The sequence below is a fragment of the Micromesistius poutassou genome, assembly GCF_964030765.1.
Source record: "Micromesistius poutassou genome assembly, chromosome: 4".
Lineage (NCBI taxonomy): Eukaryota > Metazoa > Chordata > Actinopteri > Gadiformes > Gadidae > Micromesistius > Micromesistius poutassou.
The window spans coordinates 13436948-13459522 of record NC_140274.1 but is presented as its reverse complement, the minus strand read 5'-3'; the positions used below and the strand labels follow the sequence as shown (position 1 = coordinate 13459522).

The following is a 22575-nucleotide window of genomic DNA, read 5'->3' as shown; positions in this document are numbered from 1 at the left end:
GACCCAGCCACCCATTGTGCCGGAAATGAGCCAGACCCTTGTACTATCAATGTACACACACATATGCACATCTTGCTGAATGGACACACACACACACACACACACACACACACACACACACGCACACGGGTGGGTGCAGGGTAGGTACGGTAGCCGTGGTAACTGAGGATGCCATATCAGTGACTGTTGTGGAAGAATGGCAGTGCTTTTTTGCGAAAGAATGCATTTTCATTGGACTCAAATCATATGCTCACTCCCTGGCCTTGCAGGGGTTCTGTGTGTAGGGGGTATTCTGTGCCATAATATGTGAGCCTATGAGCCTAAGATATTGACTAGATGCTGGTGTGTGTGTGTGTGTGTGTGTGTGTGTTTTCCAGTGTTGTGAAGGTCCTGCTGGACGCTGGGGCTGACCCCAATGCTGGAGACGATTTCAACAATGTTTACGACACATCACGGGAGAAAGGCATCCACTCACTAGAAGGTAAGCCCCCTCTGTGCGTGTGTGCGTGTGTGTGTGTGTGCGTGTGCGCATGTGCGTGTGCGTGTCTTCAAGCGCCTGCAATTCTCAGGGTTGTTATATTACGCATATGAATCCTAACTGCAGCAAAAAAAAAACCTGTTATGAGGCATTAACATTTGCATAAACATTAGCATATATGTACATGTTTCATTTCTTCCATATTATTTTATTTATTTTGTGATGCATGGTGTATCTTTTATTTGTGTCTTTTTTTCCCGTCCGTGCTTCGACACACACACACACACACACACACGCCCGCGCATGTACATAGACACAGTCGCAAATACAAACAAAAGCGCGTACGCACACGCACACGCACACGCACACACACACACATCCAAACCCCCCTCATTGTGTTTCTGCAGACATATTTATATGGGTTATGTATATTGCAGACATTTATATGGCTGTCAGGTTTGGGTCCGCGTGGGGCCGCCGCGGCGTGGGGAAGCATTTCCCAGACGCACGCTGATGGATGGGCTGGAGGGGTCTGTGAGACGCTTTATTGGGTTAGCTATGATTATCCCGCCCAGACAGCAGAGTCACACACACACACACACACACACACACACACACACACACACACACACACACACACACACACACACACACACACACACACAGCAGAGGAAGACTGCCAGAGAAAGAGAATTCGGTGGGGAAAGGGGGGGTTGTGTGTGTGTGTGTGTGTGTGTGTGTGTGTGTGTGTGTGTGTGTGGAGAGGGTGGGGGTGGATAGAGAAAGGGGAAGACTGATGAAGGGAAGGCGGAGAAGAGAAGTGAGGGAAAAGGGGTTGAGGAAGGGAAGGAGAGAAGGATGCAGAGCACAGAGGACACCCCAGTAGGGAGAGGGAGGGGGGGGGGCAGTAGGGGAGAAGTGAAGTGAGGGGCTGTGAATGAGGGGAGGTATGACGTTTATAAAGGGGGGGGGGGGGGGGCTAGATGGAATCAGAGGACTTTATGAGAGGAAGAGTAGGTGGATGTTGTCTGGGGGAAAGATTTGAAGAAGACAAGAGGGGCAGGGGGGTGGGGGGGAGAGGGATTCAGAGTAGAAGGAGGGAGTAGTCAGGAGATGGCAGGACTACAATGTGGTTCAAGTGGTCTGAGAGCTAATGGCTTCGTCTGTGATGTCATCAGTGCTCGTCTGGCCTGATGCTGGTCGGTTGGTGAGCATAACACTAGGCCAGGGGGACGTGAACCTGGACGCTTGGCCACCCCTGGACAGGGCGGAGAGGGCAGTGAGCGCTTCCTCTGAGGTGAAATGAGTCTCCGAGAGAGAGCCGCTCCCATCCAATGTGAACGCAACATTAGGCTGAGGCTCTGATATCAACGTTTGTTTTTCTCTTACTTTTGGATTTATGGTTTATGCTGCTGCCTGGGACTCATTTTCTCATTTGGTCGGGCACAAACAATAGATATAAGAGCAATTGCAAAGTGTTTTTTGGTGAATATATGCATGCATTACAGAGGATGGAATACAACTTTTCTTATTGTTTTGTGTTCTGCTGCTCCTCCCTTCTTCTCCTCCTCCCTCCTGTTTCCTTCTTTGCCTTCTTTTCACATTATCCTGTCTGTCATTCTTACACTGTCTGCCTCACTTCCCTCCCTAATTCCTCATTATTCTCTCTCTCTCTCTGTCTCTGTCTCTGTCTCTCTCCCATTCTCCCTGTCTCTCTCTCTCTCTCTCTCTCTCTCTCTCGCTCTCGCTCTCTCTCTCTCTGTCTCTCTCCCTCCCTCCGTCCCTCTCTCTCTCTCTCTCTGACCCTCTCTCCCTCTCTCTCTCTGTCCCTCTCTCTCTCTCCCCCTCCCTCCCTCCCCCCCTCCCCAGTGCTGGTGTCCAGGGAGGATGAGTTCAGCAGCAGGCTGAGCAGCAGAGCTGGGTTCCGGGGCTGCACGGCCCTCCACTACGCCACCCTGGCCGACGACCTGCGCACCACCTCCATGCTGCTGGAGGCTGGTAGGTCCCCCCGCCCTCCATCACCACCACAAACACTTTGCTAATCCCGACCGCTATATTAGTTCTGTTGGTGTGTTGTTTTTTTTGAATACCCAGATTATTAAATGGGGACAGGCTGCCATTTCACATTTCACACACACACAATTTGAATAATTAAACAGTGGTTGCATTTTATAGCACTGCTGTGGGTTGTCAACACAGCAAAGGGACCACATAGAATGAAGTACATAAGAATGACCATTACACACACAATGATGGCATGAGTCTTTTGAGGCCCGAGGTTAATAGGCGAGATTTGTTTCTGTCCTGGTTGAATTAGACTAGTTTGCTGTTTCAAACATAGCACTTGGGTGGCTTAATTTGGATCATAAAACAAATCAATGATCGAAGTACTGCATATTTCTCTGAGTGATATCAAAGTAAAATGTAAACATGTGCAGGCTTCAAATCAAAATTAAATATTAAAAAGGCATGCTTAGATTGCTGTTTGACGCATGCATACAATACAGATTTTTCACATTTGGCATTGTGGTTTTTGCTAGTAAATCTATGCTAAAATTGCTAACATGAAGATAAGCTACAATATTAATTGATAAATAGAATGAGGTCAAATTACTAACAATTAACATTGGGTGTTTTCAAATACAAGCAGTTTCCTTAAAACAAATGATTAATTAAGGGTATAGTAAGGGTTAAAACCCAACCCAAATATCACAATCTTACATTCATTATACATGGATGAGACTAAATACCAAGTGCAGTTCTGCGTAAATGAGTCACAATATGCAGATATGCAGCTTTGTATGAGGAAAAGTAATAACTATTCAATAACGCTCGTAATCCGTTTGTTATCCAGATTAATGTTATTTCTCATTGGAATATCCAGCTGTAGGCAATGTTGCCTTTTAAAAGCGGAACCCCTCCCCCCCACCCCAAGTAATATAACAAGCATTAGAAATTGATCACCGCACCCGCACCTGTCCTCGATTCACCATCATATTGCCCCCTCTCTCTCTCTCTCGCCCTCTCTCACTCACACACACAAACACACACAGGCCCTGGGGGCTGCCCCCCCCCCCCTCTCTGTTTCCAGGCGAACAGCTCCTAAACAAGGCCGTCCTTGTTGAACTGTGACCACAGCACCAAACACGCCCTGGGGGTGAAACCACAGGGTGGGTGGGTGGGTGTGTGTGTGTGTGTGTGTGTGTGTGTGTGTGTGTGTGTGTGTGTGTGTGTGTGTGTGTGTGTGTGTGTGTGTGTGTGTGTGTGTGTGTGTGTGTGTGTGTGTGTGTGTGTGTGTGTGCGCTTAGGTTTTTACATCTACGTTACTACTGCAGAAAGCTCTTATATAAGCTGCCCGAATCGACTAGAATTTGAATCCAAGATGCTTGTTGGGAATTGTCTGGGCGTCTCCAGAAAGGGTTGTGTGCAGTGCCTGTACAGTCCTGACCTCTCTCCCAGGGCTCTGGTACTTGAAGATATGCACCCTTTACAGCGTTGGTTGTCAACCGGTCTAGCCTCAGGACCCACATGAGTCATTAGTCATTAAGTCACAACCCGAAAGTAAAAAAGATGTTACCGATAACCAACAATAATACCCCATCAACAGTGCCTCCACTTACCGTTAAAACATTGAGCCAACGAAAAGCTGCGATCATTTGCACAAAACTCAATTAAATAGTAAGCCCTTGAAGCATGGATTACCATTGACACATTATTTAATTCCTGGGCTTCATTGTAAAGATTAAGGTCTGTTCTGTGACCCACTCAAAAATGACCTCACTGCCCACTTATAGGTCACGACCCACCAGTAGAGAATCACTGCTTTAATGGGCCTTGAGATTGTATCTCAACGTCCAACAGACACACGCGCACACACAGGACCTCAGTAGGTTTAACAAAGCAAAGTGTTGTAGGTTGTAGACACCTAAGAGACAAGCTGCTGGTTACTGCATTGCCAGGCTTAAACACAGCCACTCACGTGTGTGTGTGTGTGTGTGTGTGTGTGTGTGTGTGTTTAAATGTGTGAGTGCATGGGCGACTCTAAAGTGAGGCTTCACCCGTTAAAGCGCCAGGCCTCATAGCGGCCAGAGAAGCGTTATTCAAATGCGGTCCATTCTCCATTTAGTTTATGATGGATGGTGTGCCCACTGTCCAAAACCTCCGTCTCTCCATCTCGCCCCACCGCCACATCTATCTGAGCACTTTGCATAACTAAGCAATCCCCCCCCCCCCTCCCACTCCGCCCTGCTAACCTAATCAAACATCCCACAGATGCATTTTTTGTATTAAAAAGGTAAGAAACTTCACAAAGACGGGGACATTTGTTTTAGGCAAATCCTATTAAAAAAAAAAAACAGACTCCTCGTTGCCGGCCGTCTGGAAGGCGCCAGCATCAAGACCAATAACGACAGAACTGTGATATCATGTACTCACTCCGTCACACACACACACACACACACACACACACACACACACACACACACACACACACACACACACACACACACACACACACACACACACAGAGACACGCACACACACAGCTAGTGGCCTGACTTATATTTCAGAGATAATGGAACACAGAAATTGTATGTACAATGTTTTGGGGTCTGTTCCTCGTCTCTGCTCATCCTGTCGTTCATATCTCTCCCTCGCTCCTCTGTGTGTGTGATCCATCTTTCCTGCACGGCCCTCCATCACACAAGACAAAGATAATAAACTACCATACCTTTAGGACGTGTGTGTGTGAGTTAATGTGTGTGTGTGTGTGTGTGTGTGTGTGGAGACCTAGTTGTGTATGTGAACGTATGCATGTAAGAAGGTTTTAAAGATCTAACTGGGTCGGGCCTGTATGTGTGTGAGTGTGTGTGCACGCGTCCTATACCCGCTTATTTCCCCTGTGTGTGTGTGCTTGAGTGTCATACGAGCAGCGTCGGCTGTGCTCTCTTGGCCTGAGCGTGCCCCGGGCCCGGACCCTCCATCCATCACCATTCTCCTGGCCCGCCCTCAGGCACCCCTCCCTGCCCACGGTCCCTAAGCCTGCATGGGGAGTCCCACTGCTCACTGCTCAGGCCCTACAGCGGGCCCTTGACCGCAGGCGTGGGGGCTGGATAGGAGGCGGAAGGACACACACACTACAAAAAGACACACACACACACACACACACACACACACACACACACACACACACACACACACACACACACACACACACACACACACACACAAGAGCGGCAGGGGTTCCCTCCCGGCCGTTGAGCGGAGGGGAGGAGAGCGTAGGAGGGGCCTAATAGGCATAACTAAAGAACTGCTAATGATAGGATCATCTGTGTGCAAGGCTGTGTGTGTGTGTGTGTGTGTGGGTGGTGCTAGGTCAGTGTGTGTGTGTGTGTGTGTGGTTGTGTGGGAGAGAGAGAGAGAGAGTAAAGACGAAGCAACAGAGGAGCTAAGTGTCGTTAGTGTTGATCCTGTTATAAAGTGCTCTGGCCCAGAGGGCTGGCCCGATATTAAAGCCCTAAATGATGCTATTTATTATGTCCAAGGTGTGTGTGTGTGTGTGTGTGTGTGTGTGTGTGTGTGTGTGTGTGTGTGTGTGTGTGTGTGTGTGTGTGTGTGTGTGTGTGTGTGTGTGTGTGTGTCAGTGCGCGTGTTGGTTTATTGCATTTTTCACTTGATGTTCAGGCGGTGTGTGTATTGTTGTGTGGATCAATGGCTCTGAGAGCTGGACAACATTTAGGTGCGTATCAATAATCAACACAGTGATTATTACTCTGAACTGCAGCACTGTTGCCAGAATTGGAACCCCCCACCTGGTATGGATCGCCCGCTCTGAAGGCAGACCAAAGTCTCTCGGACAGTGTATGACTTCAAATATACAGTATATACTGAGGTTGAGAATGCATCTCATGGTGACCAAATAACATTGCTGCCACTGTGGAAAAAGTTTTTGAAGTGGAACTGGTTTAAAGCCTCATATTCATGTACAAACTCACATACATGTGAGTTTAGCCTCCATATTACAACAGAGAAAACAATCTACACGACAGTATGTATGCCTCTGTACATCTGCCGTCATTGATCGGTTGTTCACAGATATCCACTCAGCATTCTGCCTAGTGCGATTGTTAACAATCATTTAATCATCAATACAATTCCTACCTACGTCACTTTTAATAGCGTGTCACTCGTCGGAGGGGATCAACGTCTTCAGCCTTCAGCCGGATAGAAAGGCTTGAGTTCTGTGTGTAGGCACGTGTGTCCGGGAGGCCATCAGGGTTAGGACGGCCTGCCCCGGGTCAGGGCAGAAGGCACTGCTAAGCACCGCCACTGACAACCCTACCACGGCCCTGACACACACACACACACACACATACACACACTCCAAGCACACACAAAATCACAGACGCAATGGAACTCCACGCGCCTGGCGCCCGCTGCGTCTTATTGACCCCCTCGGACCCGTCAAAGAACGTCAATTCACGTTCTGTAACGGATCCACCGGTTTGGTCGGCTTATATTGACGTCTTTAACCCCTCCCCACTGTGCAGAAGTGTGTGTTTTATGTGCAGCCGTGCCCCCTACCTCGTGGGGTGTATGGAGAGTCAGGGGGGGGCGTAGATGCGGATGTAGGAGGGGGGTCAGAGAGAAGTGTGTAAGGGTCGGCACATGTTGCAGATATGGGGACCCCCCCCCCCCCCAACCCCCCACTGCCTGGCCATTCTAGGGCCAAAGCGGTCAGAGTGACTGGGGGACCTTTCACCCCTCACCTGATCGACGTCCCGCCCCCCCTCCCACCCACCGGGCCGCTGCATGGGGCTCCGCTGGCGCCAATCACATGGATAATGTGGGGAAGGCTGAGAAACAGAGGGGGACATAGCGTCAGGAATATAACGGCAACAGCGGTGCACTTCCTTTAGTGCGCATTCACTCTTTTATTGGTGCAACCAAAACGAAATGGGGAAACAAGGGAAAGCAAGAAAAGTACTATGTTGTGTGTGAACTGTTTGTGAAGTATGTAATGTGTGTGTGTGTGTGTTTCCATCCATGCAGGTGCCAACCCCCTCCAGAGCAACGGTTTGGGACATGCTCCGCGCTCCTACGCCAAGGAGGGAGAGCTGCACAAAGTCCTGCAGGAGTGGGAGGGCAAGGTACGACACACACACACACACACACACACACACACACACACACACACACACACACACACACACACACACACACACACACACACACACACACACACACACCCACTCATCCCTATCTTATCCATGCGTTGGTGCAGATTTGAAGCATTTGTCAACCGGACCTAATGACACAGCAAATGAGCTCAGTTACATCTGTATGCTGATCCTACTTGCTCACACACACACACACACACACACACACACACACACACACACACACACACACACAGACACACACACACACACACACACACACACACACACACACAGACACACACACACACACACACACACAGACACACACACAAACTCTCCCAGTGTGACGTCCCCTCAGGTGGTCTGTGTTACTGGGCCGGCTGAGTGGCAGGTGCTATTGAGCAGCAGAGGGGCGGACGCTGGGCCCAGGACGGCAGGGGGTTAACTGGGGTTAAAACAAAAGTCAGGGCCTCTCGGATAAGGCCACATAACGCCCACATTACCACCAACAACATGTCAATTGAAAAACAAAAAAACGGCAAGTAACGGCCAATGAAGCACGCAGGGCCAGCCTCCTGTGCACCGGTCGGTCTCGTCACGCTAGGGGAATTTGTCTTTGATGAAACGCTTGAATAGTGACCCCGCACTATAGTTTCACGCTTTTAGAAATGTGAAGCCATGAGGACAAGGCATGAATATAGAGTGCGATCAGAACATTGTTATTCTAGTCTTCAAAGCTCATTTATATTCATAACACTTTCTGTTTTGGGTTTAATATGGCTTTGCCTCGCGATTAATTCTGATGTTCTTCAATATGGTATTTTAATAGTACTTATTATTTCAAACGTTCTGGAAAATAAACATTGAATGACCTACGTGCCATACACTTTGCTGTTAATTCAGTTTGTATAACCCAGAAAAGATATAGATTTAAAGCCACCACAAATATTAACATTAGCATAAGATACATATAAAAAAACAAACCCGCATCCATCCTGAAGTAAATCTATTATCGTCGCATGGTTTTCTACGATGTCATTCAGTCAGGGCTAATGCTCATTGCCGTTCAATGGCTATGGGTTGTTGTGGCCAGAATAAATGGGAACAAACTGGGGAAGCAAAGAATTGGAACAACAAGCACACACACACACACACACACGTCAGACACACACACACACACGTCAGACACACACACACACACGTCAGACACACGCGTGCGCACGTCACGTCACTCCGAAGCTCACAGACGGATCTCCTCAGGCCGGGTAAGTGTGTCTCTGCTTCATCCACCTGCCTGACAGCGGAGCAGAGCTAAGCAAGATGGAGAGAGAGAATAAACAGCCGGCCGCTGCTGCAGGGACAATAACAGGAGAAGATGAATGGGAGAGAGACAGAGCAGAGTGGAGAGGGAGAGTGGAGAGAGACGCAGGAGAAAGGAGAGGGAGAGAAAGAGTGAAAGAGGGAGAGGAGAGGGATGAGAGAGAGGGGGAGAGAGAGACTGAGGGGAAAGGGAGAGGAGAGTTGAGATGAGCAGAGAGAGAGAGAGAGAGAGAGAGAGAGAGGGAGAGAGCTAGAGGGGGAGAGAACGAAAAGGACAGTTGAGAGAGTTGGGGCAAGAGGAGAAGAGAGAGAGAGCAAGCATGCACCGAATTGGGAGAGTGAGAAAGAAAATTGTTTAGCAAAAGAGAGATACAAAAGGGAGAGGAGGGGAGAGCGAGAGTAATGTCTAAAGAAGAGGAAGGGAGTAAAAGAGAGTGGGAGTGAGGGGGGAAATGATGGGTGTGGTAGAAGGGGAGACAAAGAGATAAGGAGAGGAGTGTTTTAAAAGAGAGGAAAGAGAAAGACGGAGATGGGAGGCAGATTGCTGCAGGGTCAGGGAGGAGGTTGGAGGAGGTTGATGAAGATGTCGAAAGGACTTCCCACGTTTTTTTTTTGTTTCGGCTGGAAAGTGAATAAGAAACAAACAAGGCCGTAGCCGAACATGCTTAGCATAGATTATTAGTATTACTAGTGTTACTTTAAGAGGCCATACCAATTGTAACTTTCCAGCACCGATGAGATGTTAGATATGCTTGTTGCATTAAATGGTGCAAACTCCTCCCAATGGGGCTGCAGCACTTTTGCAATGGGGAATGAGATCAATAAATCATCAGTGTTACAAAAGGCATCTCTTTTTCCCAACATTAGTCAAGGCAGGCTAGTCGATCATTCAAAAGGGCTGGCTAATTCGTTTACATAGGGATTAAATAAATGCTGGACTACAATATCAGCTGGTGTGCAGTTCTCGCTTGTTTGCAATGTTTCCTAACACTGTGAAGTAGGGCTCTGTTTGAAAAGCTAATAGCAGAGGATGCTGGAATTCATACTCCATGACAGAACCCCCTTCTGCTGCCATCAGTCATTTATTATCTGCATACATATGCTTGATAATATCACATTTCCCCTCCCACTCCGCTCTGCTGAAGTTTTAGAAACAGGACGTCATGCTGCACAGAGTCAGATGCATTTCTGAAACGAATCAAGCATGCAAATAATGAGCCTTTTGGTATTTTGGGGGGTGAATATGAATATGAATCTCTCTCTCTCTCTATCTCTCTCTCTCTCTCTCTCTCTCTCTCTCTCTCTCTCTCTCTCTCTCTCTCTCTCTCTCCAGTTCCTGGAGGTGAAGGCGAGGAGTGAGGCGGACGAGAGGAGGCGGTTCCCTCTGGAGAGGAGGCTGAAGGAGCACATCATTGGACAGGAGGGAGCCATCAATACTGTGGCCTCAGGTACACATGTGCACACACACACACACACACGCGCACACACACACACACACACACACACACACACACACACACACACACACACACACACACACACACACACACACACACACACACACACACACACACACACACACACACACACACCGTTATGTCTGACTCAAAGGTAAAGAACACTCATACCTGACACACATACTGTAAACAACAACACAGCACTTTACAAATGACTTTTGCATATATATATATATATATATATATATATATACACTAGGCTTTATGCCACACACGCAATTGTGTGTGTGTGTGTGCTGGCACATTCTCAGTGCAAGACAACACGACACACACACAGACCCACATACCCACCAAATGAACAGGAGAAGACCCAGATTTAGCCACACAGTGAAACTTAGTTTTAGAAGTCCCCTTAGCCCTCCCTCCCTCTCCTTCTACTGTGTTCTCTATCTCCTCTACCAGTTTTTATTTCCCCCATTCTAGCACTTATTACCCTCTTTCTCGCTTTCTCTTTCTCTCTCTCTACATCTCTCTACATCTCTCTCTCTACAAATCTCTCTCTCTCTCTCCATCTCTCACTCTCTCCACATCTCACTCTCTCCACATCTCTCTCTCTCTCTCTCTCTCTCTCTCTCTCTCTCTCTCCATCTCTCTCTCTCTCTCTCTCCATCTCTCTCTCTCTCTCTCTACATCTCTCTCTTTCTCCACGTCTCACTCTCCCATTCTCCATGGCAGTAGGCGGGTTCAGCCAGGCTGGTGCAGGCTGTAATTGGCTAATTATGATGAATGAGATGTCCATCAGGCATACACAGGTGGTGTGTGTGTGTGTGTGTGTGTGTGTGTGTGTGTGTGTGTGTGTGTGTGTGTGTGTGTGTGTGTGTGTGTGTGTGTGTGTGTGTGTGTGTGTGTGTGTGTGTGTGCTTGCTTGCTTGCTTGCGCGTGTGGTCGTATACCAGCTGGAGAGGCCAGGCTTGGAGCCGCCAGTTAACTTGATTAGAGAGGAGAGACATATTCCAGACCCCAGCAACACACACACTCTCTTTTCTCTCTCTCTCTCTCTCTCTCTCTCTCTCTCTCTCTCTCTCTCTCCCTCTCTCCCACCCTCCTGTCTCCCTTATACCCTTCTGTCTTTCTCCTCCCTCTTCGTCAAACGCCCACTCCGACGATGAGTACTAGGAGAAACAAAGGGACGGGCGAGAAGAGAGGGAGGCGGTTTTGGGATGAGGGCGAGAGAGAGCAGACATAAGGGAGGAACAGGTAGTGGGGGCGGGCAGGGGGCTGCGATGCAGGTGGAGACGGAGAGGCGATGAGTTAGAGCACAATACCACGGCGGGCCGTAAAGTGCTGATATTACACTGGCCGTCTCCATATCGATCCGCGCCTCGCGGAGAGAACCCCTATATTAGCCAGGCCTTGCTAAAACACATATAGTAGGTTACCTGGAATAATGAACAGTGAAAACAATCTACAACAATCTACTGTTTTACTGCGTGCTATTTATCTCTTATCGCTGAGACCCAGGCCCTTTAGAAAGTCCTGTTCCGAATACATACCCCCAAGCGGTGGGTCGGCGGCGGCGGCTCCTGGGATTTGTAGTCCGCGCCGGCCACTACGGCGCGCCAGCGTAGGCTTGTAGGCCGTCGCCGTCGCCTCCATGATGAACGGTTATTGTTGTCATGGCAAATTGTCCTGAAAGCCATGGAAGACGTCGCGGCAGCAATAAAGGAGCACCTTATTGATCCCTGAGAAATAATAGGTCAAATTTATCAGACACGGGACACGGGGTCAGTGGGTGGGTGGGTGGGGGGGGGGGGATGATGGGCAGTGGCGGGGTGGCGGAGAAGGACGATCCGTGTGTTTACAAAGACACTCATCATCCCATTATGACGACTCCCTCGTCGTGCGCCCTGCCGTCTTTTGCAGCCGTACGTCTCAACACCTGTATGGTCGCTTTCACCTTCACACAAACTACACCGTGTCTTAGACCTCGGCTGTGGTCTTCGTAACGTTGACTATTTTTTTTAAACTCTCGTCATTATTACGTTCAAATTGCGAAAAAACTGCTCTCGCAAAAAAACTTCTGTCGTGCGTAGTTGGAAACCCATGGCTGATTGAGTTCAGCGTGCATTGTAGTCCTTTTGGGTTTGGTTGTGTCTATATTTTCTGTGTGGATGTGTCACCACGTCTTCCAGGGGCCAGCTTCCAGCCCGTTCCTCATGACAAACTACCGGCCTGCAGCAAGACACACACAAGCCACCAGACACGCCACTACACACTAATGGCCGTAGCAAGACACACAGTGGCTACTACACACAGTGGCTACTACACACAGTGGCTACTACACACAGTGGCTACACACACAGTGGCTACACACACAGTGGCTACACACACAGCACACAGGAAGGAGGCTAGATTGATCCAGGTTTAGCTCTCAGGGCTAAGAGATATTGAGGAGAATGATCCCTCTGTAATCATGTTAGAGCCAACCAGACCTTCCCAATACACACTGCTGTGTGTGTGTGTGTGTGTGTGTGTGTGTGTGTGTGTGTGTGTGTGAGTGTGAGCAAGCAAGCGTGCACGTGGTCATGTGTGTTTGCACGGGAGAGAGCTTTGATTTCTGTCTCCTTCCTTTCGTTGTTGGGTCCTTTGAGAAATGTCAATGCGCCCTTCTGTCAAAGTCAGTCTCAGTCAACCAAAACACACACACACACACACACACACACACACACACACACACACACACACACACACACACACACACACACACACATATACACACACATATACACACACACACACACACACACACACACACACACACACCCAGAAGGTTATGCTGTCATTCACACAGCCATTGATAAGGCAGTCCCAGCTTTGGAGCCCCTCTTGTCACTTTTCATCTTAATGGCCATCTCTGACACACTCATTGTCTCCCTCTTCCTCTCCCTTAATTCTCTGTTCCTCTCTCTCGCTCTCTGCTCCTGATATCTGCTCTCCTCTTGCTCTCTTCCTTCCCATCTCCTGATCTCTCCCGTATCTCTTCATCTGGTTCTCTCCGTCCGTCCGCTCATTCCCTCCTTATCTCCGTGACGCCCCCCCCCCACCCCCACCCCACAACCCCCCCCTCCCCCCCACCCCCCTCCTCCCACTTGCTCCTTCCTCTCCCATCATTATCTCCTTCCACCTCCCTCGATCATTGCTCATCTCTTGTCTCCTCGCTCCATTCCTCCTCTCCTCCCAGCTCTTATCCGTTGTCTCATCCCTCCATCTCATCCCATCTCTCCCCCTCCCTCCCTCTCTCCCTCCCTCCCTCCCATCTCCTCCGCCTCTGCATGACTCCCAGACCGCCTGACATTTCCTCTGGTCGTTAACGTCCATTGGTAGTTAGGCACTTGTTTGATGTTCACCTCTCACAGATTCCCTGTGCTCTTCAGGGTTCAGCCCTACTCGGAAGCCCTACCCAATGACTCAATGTTTCTTTGGTCATCCGGTGGTTAATTCTGTGTTAGAGGTCTTGTAGGGGTTAGGTCGTGGTTCGTGGATGTTCAGAGGCAGGCAGGCTGGTGTCTGTGACCGACTTCTGGGAGCCTTTTGGCTCCGAGGCCTGGGACAACCGTAGCCATAAGGTCGATATTGTAACTGGTAAAGGACCAATCTGCTTCCGGGTTGTTTAGTGCGGAACCCCGCCCTAAACAACATGTTCCCCAACCGATTTCACCGAGTCTGGGTCCCATGGCTTCAACCGGCTCAGGTATGAATGGTTCTCTACCTCTCTAGCTGCTGAAACCACAGTTACACATGCACTTTTCCACCACTCCCCCCTATGTGTGTGTGTGTGTGTGTGTGTGTGTGTGTGTGTGTGTGTGTGTGTGTGTGTGTGTGTGTGTGTGTGTGTGTGTGTGTGTGTGTGTGTGTGTGTGTGTGTGGTTGCTGAGGTGATGGCAGGGTTGGGTAGGCACTCTTTAAGCAGGCGTGTGTGCGAGAGGCTGGGATCCATGCTAAACTGATTTAGGCATGGCCGCGCCAGCAAGGCTAACACAATTACCGCTGGCTAATGGCCCCACTGACTGAGGAGGGGGCTGGGAGGGGATGGGCGGGGGGGGGGGGGGGCGGGGGAGCATCAGTGGAAGGCAACCTAGAGGTCTCATCTCTCTTTCTAATTCCCTCTCTGCCTCCCTCCCTCCCTCCCTCCCTCTTCAACCAGATGTCTCTGACCCTCTCCTCTTCCTTACGCTCCCTCTTTCATCATAGGTTCTATTGCTGCCCCCCCACCCCTCCCCGTTTTTTGGGGGCGAGTTAGTCTTGCTGGAAATCTTTTGTGTTAGAAAAACAAAAACACACAAACAATGTCACCGTGTGCAAATGACTCAACATGTGCTTGTGTCCCTGTTGTTGTTGTTGTTGTTGTTGTTGTGTTGTGGTTGTGGACCCAGCCATCAGGAGGAAGGAGAACGGTTGGTATGACGAGGAGCACCCCCTGGTCTTCCTCTTCCTCGGCTCCTCTGGAATCGGTAGGTTTTTCCTTCCCTCTCCCACCGGCCTTCCCACCTTCCCGCTGTCCCACCGTTTAGCGGACGAAGGGAAACCAAACACTTCGATGTTCAACGTTTGATGTATTAACAAGAACACACAGAGCCATCCAACCACACACACCCTGCCAAGATCCGTCCGATTTCAGTCTCTCTTTTGGAAACATTGGACTTTGATGAGCTCAGCACATGTGTTCATCCGTCGAGGAGATGGCCTGTAGCCACTCATAACCACTGCTAATGGTTTGTTTATAATAAACAGGTCACATCCAGACGGTGAGAAACAACGTGCCATTCGTGAATACTATAATTCTATTGTGAAAGTGGCCAGCGATGACCACCCATTGTGATAATATCAGTCTAGCTCCCTCTAAACTGTGAGCGGCTTACAGGAGGTCAGGGGAGCCGGCTTACGATGTGCAACGCAAGAGGGAGCAAAAGAGGGTTGGTGATGGAGGGAAAGAATCATGAAGAGGAATATGATTGGAGGAGAGGAAGGCGAAAGAGCCTGAGAGAAATGGAAAAGAGAGCAGGAGAAGAGAGCCTTGGAGGAATGACAGGCCCGAGAGATGCGAAAGAGGAGGAGAGAGACTGACAGAGTGAGAAAGAGAGAGACAGAGAGAGAGAGAGGGGCGGGGGGGGGAGCCTGGAAGAAATGACAGGCCGGAGAGATGGATGAAGGAAGGATGGTGTTCATATTCTCTGTTGCCTTCAGCGACAGACAGTGGCCAGGAGACATCAATATTAAACGCAACAATCCCCCCCTCCCCCCCCCCCTCCACACACACACACACACACACACACACACACACACACACACACACACACACACACACACACACACACACACACATACCCACACCACCACCACCACCACCAACATGTATACTTTCACCATACCCATATGCATACCAAACACACAACATCAATATCTTATATGAGCATTTATATGCAGAATATTTTACTGACAAATATAATGTGTGTTTGCGGAGAGAGGCAAGAAGAATGAGAGCTCCGCAGAGAGGAATGCCGGGATTTAGGCCAGCACTTAGGAAGAGGAGAACTATTGTCTGTCTCTCCTTTTTTTAATGAAAAAAAATTAATTCTGCTTTGTTTTTCACGGTTGACCCATGGGGATTCTCGCCTGCTGTTATTGTAACGCGCCCCTCCCCTTCCGAGTTTTTACATTTAGATATTATAACCACAAAGTGCTGCGCTTTTACCCCAAATCTTTTTTTAATGCTCCCGATATTAAACCATTACCTGCCTTCTTGTCTCATCGTCGCTGTGCGTTGATTTATATGCAGGAAAGACGGAGTTGGCCAAACAGGTGGCTCGTTACATGCACAAGGATATCAAAAAGGTACGTTCCCTCACAACACTCACACACACACACACCGCGACACACACACACCGCGCACACTGCTAGTCATCCGCTTGCAGCGTATCAAAATACAGGTGGGAGTGAGCCCTGACAGCCGAGAAGCTGCCAAAAGCCGTCCGCTCGGCAGTAATTAGCATAGAGCGCTGCCGCAGCTGAATTCTGTTCGGGTGGCCACTCTTAATAAAATCAAATGACACCAAAGCACACATTAAAGTTAACGTTTAATGAAAAGTGGTTGGTTTCCTGGTGTCTCCTCTGTCTAATTATGCATGGATTTAAAAATAATGACAAGATTTAATACAGTGTCGAAGTCTAAATCCCGTTAACTTTGAGGTCATGTTGGAACATGGCATTCCAATAATGACAGCATTGGGGCTGCACGTCAACTAAAGTGATGTTCTTCCTCTAGCCAATGTGAACCGTGGAAGATAGAATCCAATGCCTATGTTTTGTGACAATACGGTAGCCAGTACAATCTCAACGCCATTGCAAATTGCATGTGATGTTAAGTGATTCTCTCCTCCTCTGGAACCAGGGGTTCATCCGCATGGACATGTCCGAGTTCCAGGAGAAACACGAGGTGAGCGGCCTCTGCTCTTCCCCTCTGATGCACACCCCGGCCAAGGCGCCGTCTCCTCACTGTCATAATTGGGACACCACCATGTGCTGCCTTAACATTCCTCGTTCTGCAGCACGTTGTTCACTTCAGAGGTGCTTTGTAAATCGATCCAAGTCAAATCAGGCCCTCGACTCCCATGCGTGTGTTTGACCAAAAACAGTGTGATAACGCTACCCTCTGTCGACGCTCTTCATTTGCTGCTGTCGCCGTCGTCGTCCCCGCAGGTGGCCAAGTTCATCGGCTCCCCCCCCGGCTACGTGGGCCACGAGGAGGGCGGGCAGCTCACCAAGCAGCTGAAGGCCTACCCCAACGCCGTGGTCCTGTTCGACGAGGTGGACAAGGCCCACCCCGACGTGCTCACCATCATGTTACAGCTCTTTGACGAGGTGAGAGCGTCAGAACGACCCACCTGAGGAAGGAGAGGGACGAGAGCTTCAGAACTCTTAGGCTTCTTAGGGAAGAGAGAGAGAGAGAGAGAGAGAGAGAGAGAGAGAGAGAGAGAGAGAGAGAGAGAGAGAGAGAGAGAGAGAGAGAGAGAGAGAGAGAGAGAGAGAGAGAGAGACATTACAAGTGGTAACATAGTATGTAGCAGATTACACTCACACACTCCAGAAATTCATATTCACCCCCCAAAATACCAAAAGGCTCATTATTTGCATGCTTGATTCGTTTCAGAAATGCATCTGACTCTGTGCAGCATGACGTCCTGTTTCTAAAACTTCAGCAGAGCGGAGTGGGAGGGGAAATGTGATATTATCAAGTATATGTATGCAGATAATAAATGACTGATGGCAGCAGAAGGGGGTTCTGTCATGGAGTATGAATTCCAGCATCCTCTGCTATTAGCTTTTCAAACAGAGCCCTACTTCACAGTGTTAGGAAACATTGCAAACAAGCGAGAGAGAGAGAGAGAGAGAGAGAGATTGGAGCAACCACTGCATCTTAGGGATGATGTGGTGTCAGTGTCATCCTCCACACCTGCATCCACTACACCTGCATAGCGATTTTCTAGATCCTCAAACTAGATACTTCACTAGACAAAATCCAGGAATATAAACAAAACAAAATATGAATGAAAGGTTGCATTAAAACATTTCAAAGCATCTAAATGAAGGCGCAGAAAGCACTGGACGATCCCGCACCCGACACATGATTTCGTTCATTTGTGTCGTCTTTCCATCCCACCACCATGTCTCGTCTCTTCCTCCTCCCGTCTTCTTTGCCCCCCCTCTCAGGGCCGTCTGACGGACGGCAAGGGGAAGACCATTGAGTGTAAGGACGCCATCTTCATCATGACCTCCAATGTGGCGAGCGACGAGATCGGTGCGCACGGTGTGCAGCTGCGGCAGGAAGCGGAGAAGCTCAGCCGCAGGAAGCTGGCCGACAATCTGGGTGAGAGATGAACGCACGCACACACAGGCACGCACGCACGCACACACACACACATCCTTCCTTTTGTCATGCCTACAAAAAATTCCAATGTCGTACATCGCATTATTCTCAGTGTTGAGTCCTGTTCTTATGAAATAATAATCATGCTATGCACAAGAATCCTGGTGAAAAGAAATAAACCGAACAGTGTGTTACCAGATGATGTCCAGAAGATCGATGACATCAAGATCTCCCGACAGTTTAAGGACTCTGTGATCCGGCCCATTCTGAAAGTAAGAGCGCGACACCTACTTTGTCTTTTACATGAGATGGAGAAAAAGATTTCCCCTGGTTGATTTATTGTCGTTTTCTCTTAATCGCTCTAATTGCCTGTAATGCTCTGGTTCCGGTCCAGGCCCATTTCCGAAGGGACGAGTTTCTGGGGAGGATCAATGAGATCGTCTACTTCCTGCCCTTCTGTCACTCTGAGCTTCTGCAGCTGGTCAGCAAGGAGCTGCAGTTCTGGGCCAAAAAGGTAAGCTGGAAACACTGGAGGTCAGGTCCGAGGTGGCGGTGGGGCCGATTGGGTCTGCACTCAACATATAAGGTCCTTAGTAGGACGCCTGTAGTGGAGGGGTCTGACGGACGGGAGGGCTTTTGGACTGCTTGGACACAGGCCTCGGAGATTGTGTTAAAGCACTGAAAGTGGACGTGTCTATTTGTGAGTTTGTTCGTTTGTGTGTGTGTGTGTGTGTGTGTGTGTGTGTGTGTGTGTGAATAAAGGCACTATACATCACACAGGCCACTACACCATTAGTAATGGTGAAATGGTAAATTTATGTAATGGTCCATTACATAAATTTGATGCAGCTCCCGAAAGTCCCCCTCTCCCCCTTTCCCCTCCCCCCTCCCCCCTCCCCCCCCCCCCAGCAAGTGTGGGCAAGGAACACTTAACCCCGGAGGATTCTCAGCTCTCTCCACCACCATTGTCTGACCAAGCGGCGCGCCGGATCGATACCGTGTGCCAATGCAACTCACTATAACGGGATTACTGTGTTTAACATGTGAAGCCCTCATCAATATTTCATTCTTAATATTACGGCTGGCGTCGGCACACCGTCCCAACGCTGCCCTCCCCAGCCAACGGGTTCAGAACCAGGCGCACGTGCACACACAGGCAGGAATAGCGCATGGCACGCGTTCAGGAATGCCCTTGTCCTATAATGATATTGCGTGTCTTTTATTTGTGTAATTGTATACCGCGGTGCCGTGGAGTGAAGCGTTCAACACAGCAGCAGTGGCTTCAACGGGGACGGATTTTACGCTGTGATTCTATTAGCGTTATTATGTTAGTGTTGAAATCGAATATCACCATTCATTATCCATTTAGGTTTCTGCACGCGTGGATTAAATGAGTAAAAACTGATAATGGTCCTGATCACACCTCTTACTCATATTAGTGCGTTATTAGTGTTTCCATGGCGCCGGTAATAATTGACATCTTATTTATTGCGCCGAGTGTGAACAGCGGTGGCTGAATTAGCGTCTCTGATCACTACTATTGACTGGAGTTTCATTAAAACTCATTACGGCTGCTGTTGGTTAGCGCAGCCAGACATGCTGCCTGACGCCGTCCTCCGTGTGCTGTTGTGTGACACACACCGTCACACACATTCACGTGCTCTAACATGCATACCTCATTCACAGACACATTCGCACACAAACGCACATCTCTGCTCTCATTGAGCCCTCCGGTGTCCATGCGTTTCCTCGCTAGGCAAAGCAGCGGCACGGCATCACTCTGCAGTGGGACCATCCCGTCCTGGACCTGCTGGCCGGGGGCTACAACATGCACTACGGGGCCCGCTCCATCAAACACGAGGTACCTGGCCCACACACGCACTGCCGACCGGGAGCCATTCACAAAGGCACCGGGGCAGACTTTTACTACTTCGGTTTGGCTTAATTGCTGTATCAAGTTGCAATAGAGTAAAGATTTCATTAGTAGCGGTTCTTGGGACCGTAACCGTTTTAAATACGCAGACACATACGTCGTGCTAAGGCCCTACCGTGGTAATTTTGTAGACTTAAACGTATAACTTCTTTATTTCATTTTCAGGGGTAAGTAAACCCCTGCTGTTGCATGAGATCTTCCGTCTATGAGTTTCAAAAACCCACACGTTAGGTTCTACAGGAGCCTGTGTGATGAGCGTTGTCAAATCCAAGTCCCATTCCCTCCAGCTAGGGAGCGCAGCCAATAGAAGACTCTGTGGAAAGCATTGCGTTTGTAGCCGGAGGTGGCAGACTTCTGATATCTTACTAAGAATTTCCCCCGTTCGACAACTTTATACATTTTAATCTGAAATGACAAAGAAATGTTCTTCTTTGTGAGGCCCAAACGGAAGTGTTTACTACTGAACAAAAGTGTTTTGGGCGTGTACTGACCCGTTAACAACAAGAGATTGTTCTAGACAGCCAATCCATTAACTCATACAAACACAACGTCCTGCCTCACTCAGTTCTCCTCCATCGCCTCCAGGTGGAGCGGCGGGTGGTTAACCAATTAGCCGCTGCGTATGAGCAGGAGCTGCTGCCGAAGGGCTGCACCCTGCGGCTGATCGTCCAATCAGACGGTCAGGAGGAGCCGCACCCGCCCAGCCTGCGTCTGGAGGTGGTGGGAGAGGACAGCTCCACCAGAACCCTGGACATACGACCCCCGCTCAGCCCTGAGCACTAGGACCACACACACACACACACACACACACACACACACACACACACACACACACACACACCCATCATCATCATAACTATAATCTTCTTCATCTTATCGTGATATCTAAAGGAGGAAATGGATAGAGTGGCTTTAGAAGAAGTAACCAATAAAAGCACCCCTCTCTCTCTCTCCTACCAGCGCTCTCTCTGTCTCTGTTTTTCCCTATCCACACCTGCAGGACGGACAACGCACCATTAGTGTCCATAAGTGCTTTGTGTTCCTGTGGCTATGCCACACCTGCAGATACATTACGTGTTACATGACAAGGCAGATGGGTGCGGATAAGGGGTTGCTCTATCACAGGCTGATCTTGCATTTTAAATAGACACACACAATCCCAAAGTCACTCCGTTTGAAACAATGTGGGTGAGTGGAATCATTCAGTGAACAATGTGGGTGAGTGGAATCATTCAGTGACTCGTTGCATACATCTCAAATGTTGATTTTGGTATGCGCTGATATTTTTGATAAGAGCATTACATGTGCATAGGTTATAGTTTGTTGTATTTTTTCATGTTATAGCCATCAATGAACAATGTATTTTGTGTAGGAGGTGAATCACAAGGTTAAGCCAAAGTTAATGAAGTCAATATAGAAATATCAATACAATATGAAGAATGTTCCATGAGTATTTAAAGGTTTATTGTAAGTAACAATAATAGTAGCATTTGTATACCTTCAACGTCATTGGTTGAAGAAAACCAATGCTAACAGCATGTACTCAGAGAAATATATCATTCCTTCTATTTATTTATTCTTGAGTAATATAATCTTGAATTATTGCTAGCCATGTTAGATTTAGAAATGTCTTCATGATTTTGCACATTTGTCTCATTTGAGAATAACATGAATGTAGTTAGGAGCATGGTGATTGTGTTTGTTTGTTTAAACGTTGCAAGAAAAACTATAAGTCTGTGTTTAAGTGTTGAATGTTGGACTAACATCACTGCCCTGTGAATCGCTTTTCCATTGTCAATGCTTTTGTCAAAACGTATGTTGCTGCTTTGCGTCTCGTCCTGTCTTTTGCGGGGCAAATAGATCAAAGACACTGGGAGAAATGTAAAGACACTAAGACCATGAATAAATATTTGACCATGATTACCTCCATCATCATCATCGTCCTTAAAGTCCACCGAATAGTGGCGAGAACGGCGGGCCTGGCGGGGCGCGCGATACCCTGCTTGTATCCGGACAACCAAGTGTGTAAATAAAGTCACTCCTGGTGAGCCCGCCGCCTCTTGTTCTGGTGCTGTCGCCCTGCCACAGCTGATGGATGGATGGACTGACGGACACGTCGGGTGATGGATGAAAGGATGGATGGGGCCGCTTGTTTGTGTATGTGCGTCTGGGAGGCGGGGACGCAAGCTCCTGGGTGGGAACGCGACAACAATAACGCTTGTCTACCCAGTGAGGCTACATGACAGAGGAATTTCTCTGGAATCCCAGTGTGTCACCGGGTGTCGTGTGTGTGTGTGTGTGTG

The 22575-nt window shown here is 48.8% G+C and overlaps 1 protein-coding gene across 1 annotated transcript in view; it reads left to right on the top strand.

The window, feature by feature from the left end:
• Positions 1-21460, top strand: part of clpb (ClpB family mitochondrial disaggregase) — a 29347-nt gene extending 7887 nt beyond the window's left edge. The window contains exons 4-16 of the mRNA XM_084466907.1: positions 378-481; positions 2348-2476; positions 7529-7626; positions 10292-10406; positions 14849-14926; positions 16252-16307; positions 16864-16908; positions 17172-17333; positions 18183-18339; positions 18538-18611; positions 18734-18853; positions 20096-20200; positions 20858-21460. Coding sequence (XP_084323033.1) covers positions 378-481; positions 2348-2476; positions 7529-7626; positions 10292-10406; positions 14849-14926; positions 16252-16307; positions 16864-16908; positions 17172-17333; positions 18183-18339; positions 18538-18611; positions 18734-18853; positions 20096-20200; positions 20858-21055 — 1441 coding nt within the window. The 3' untranslated portion in view covers positions 21056-21460. The remainder of the gene's footprint in view (positions 1-377; positions 482-2347; positions 2477-7528; positions 7627-10291; positions 10407-14848; positions 14927-16251; positions 16308-16863; positions 16909-17171; positions 17334-18182; positions 18340-18537; positions 18612-18733; positions 18854-20095; positions 20201-20857) is intronic.
• Positions 21461-22575: the final 1115 nt, after the last annotated feature.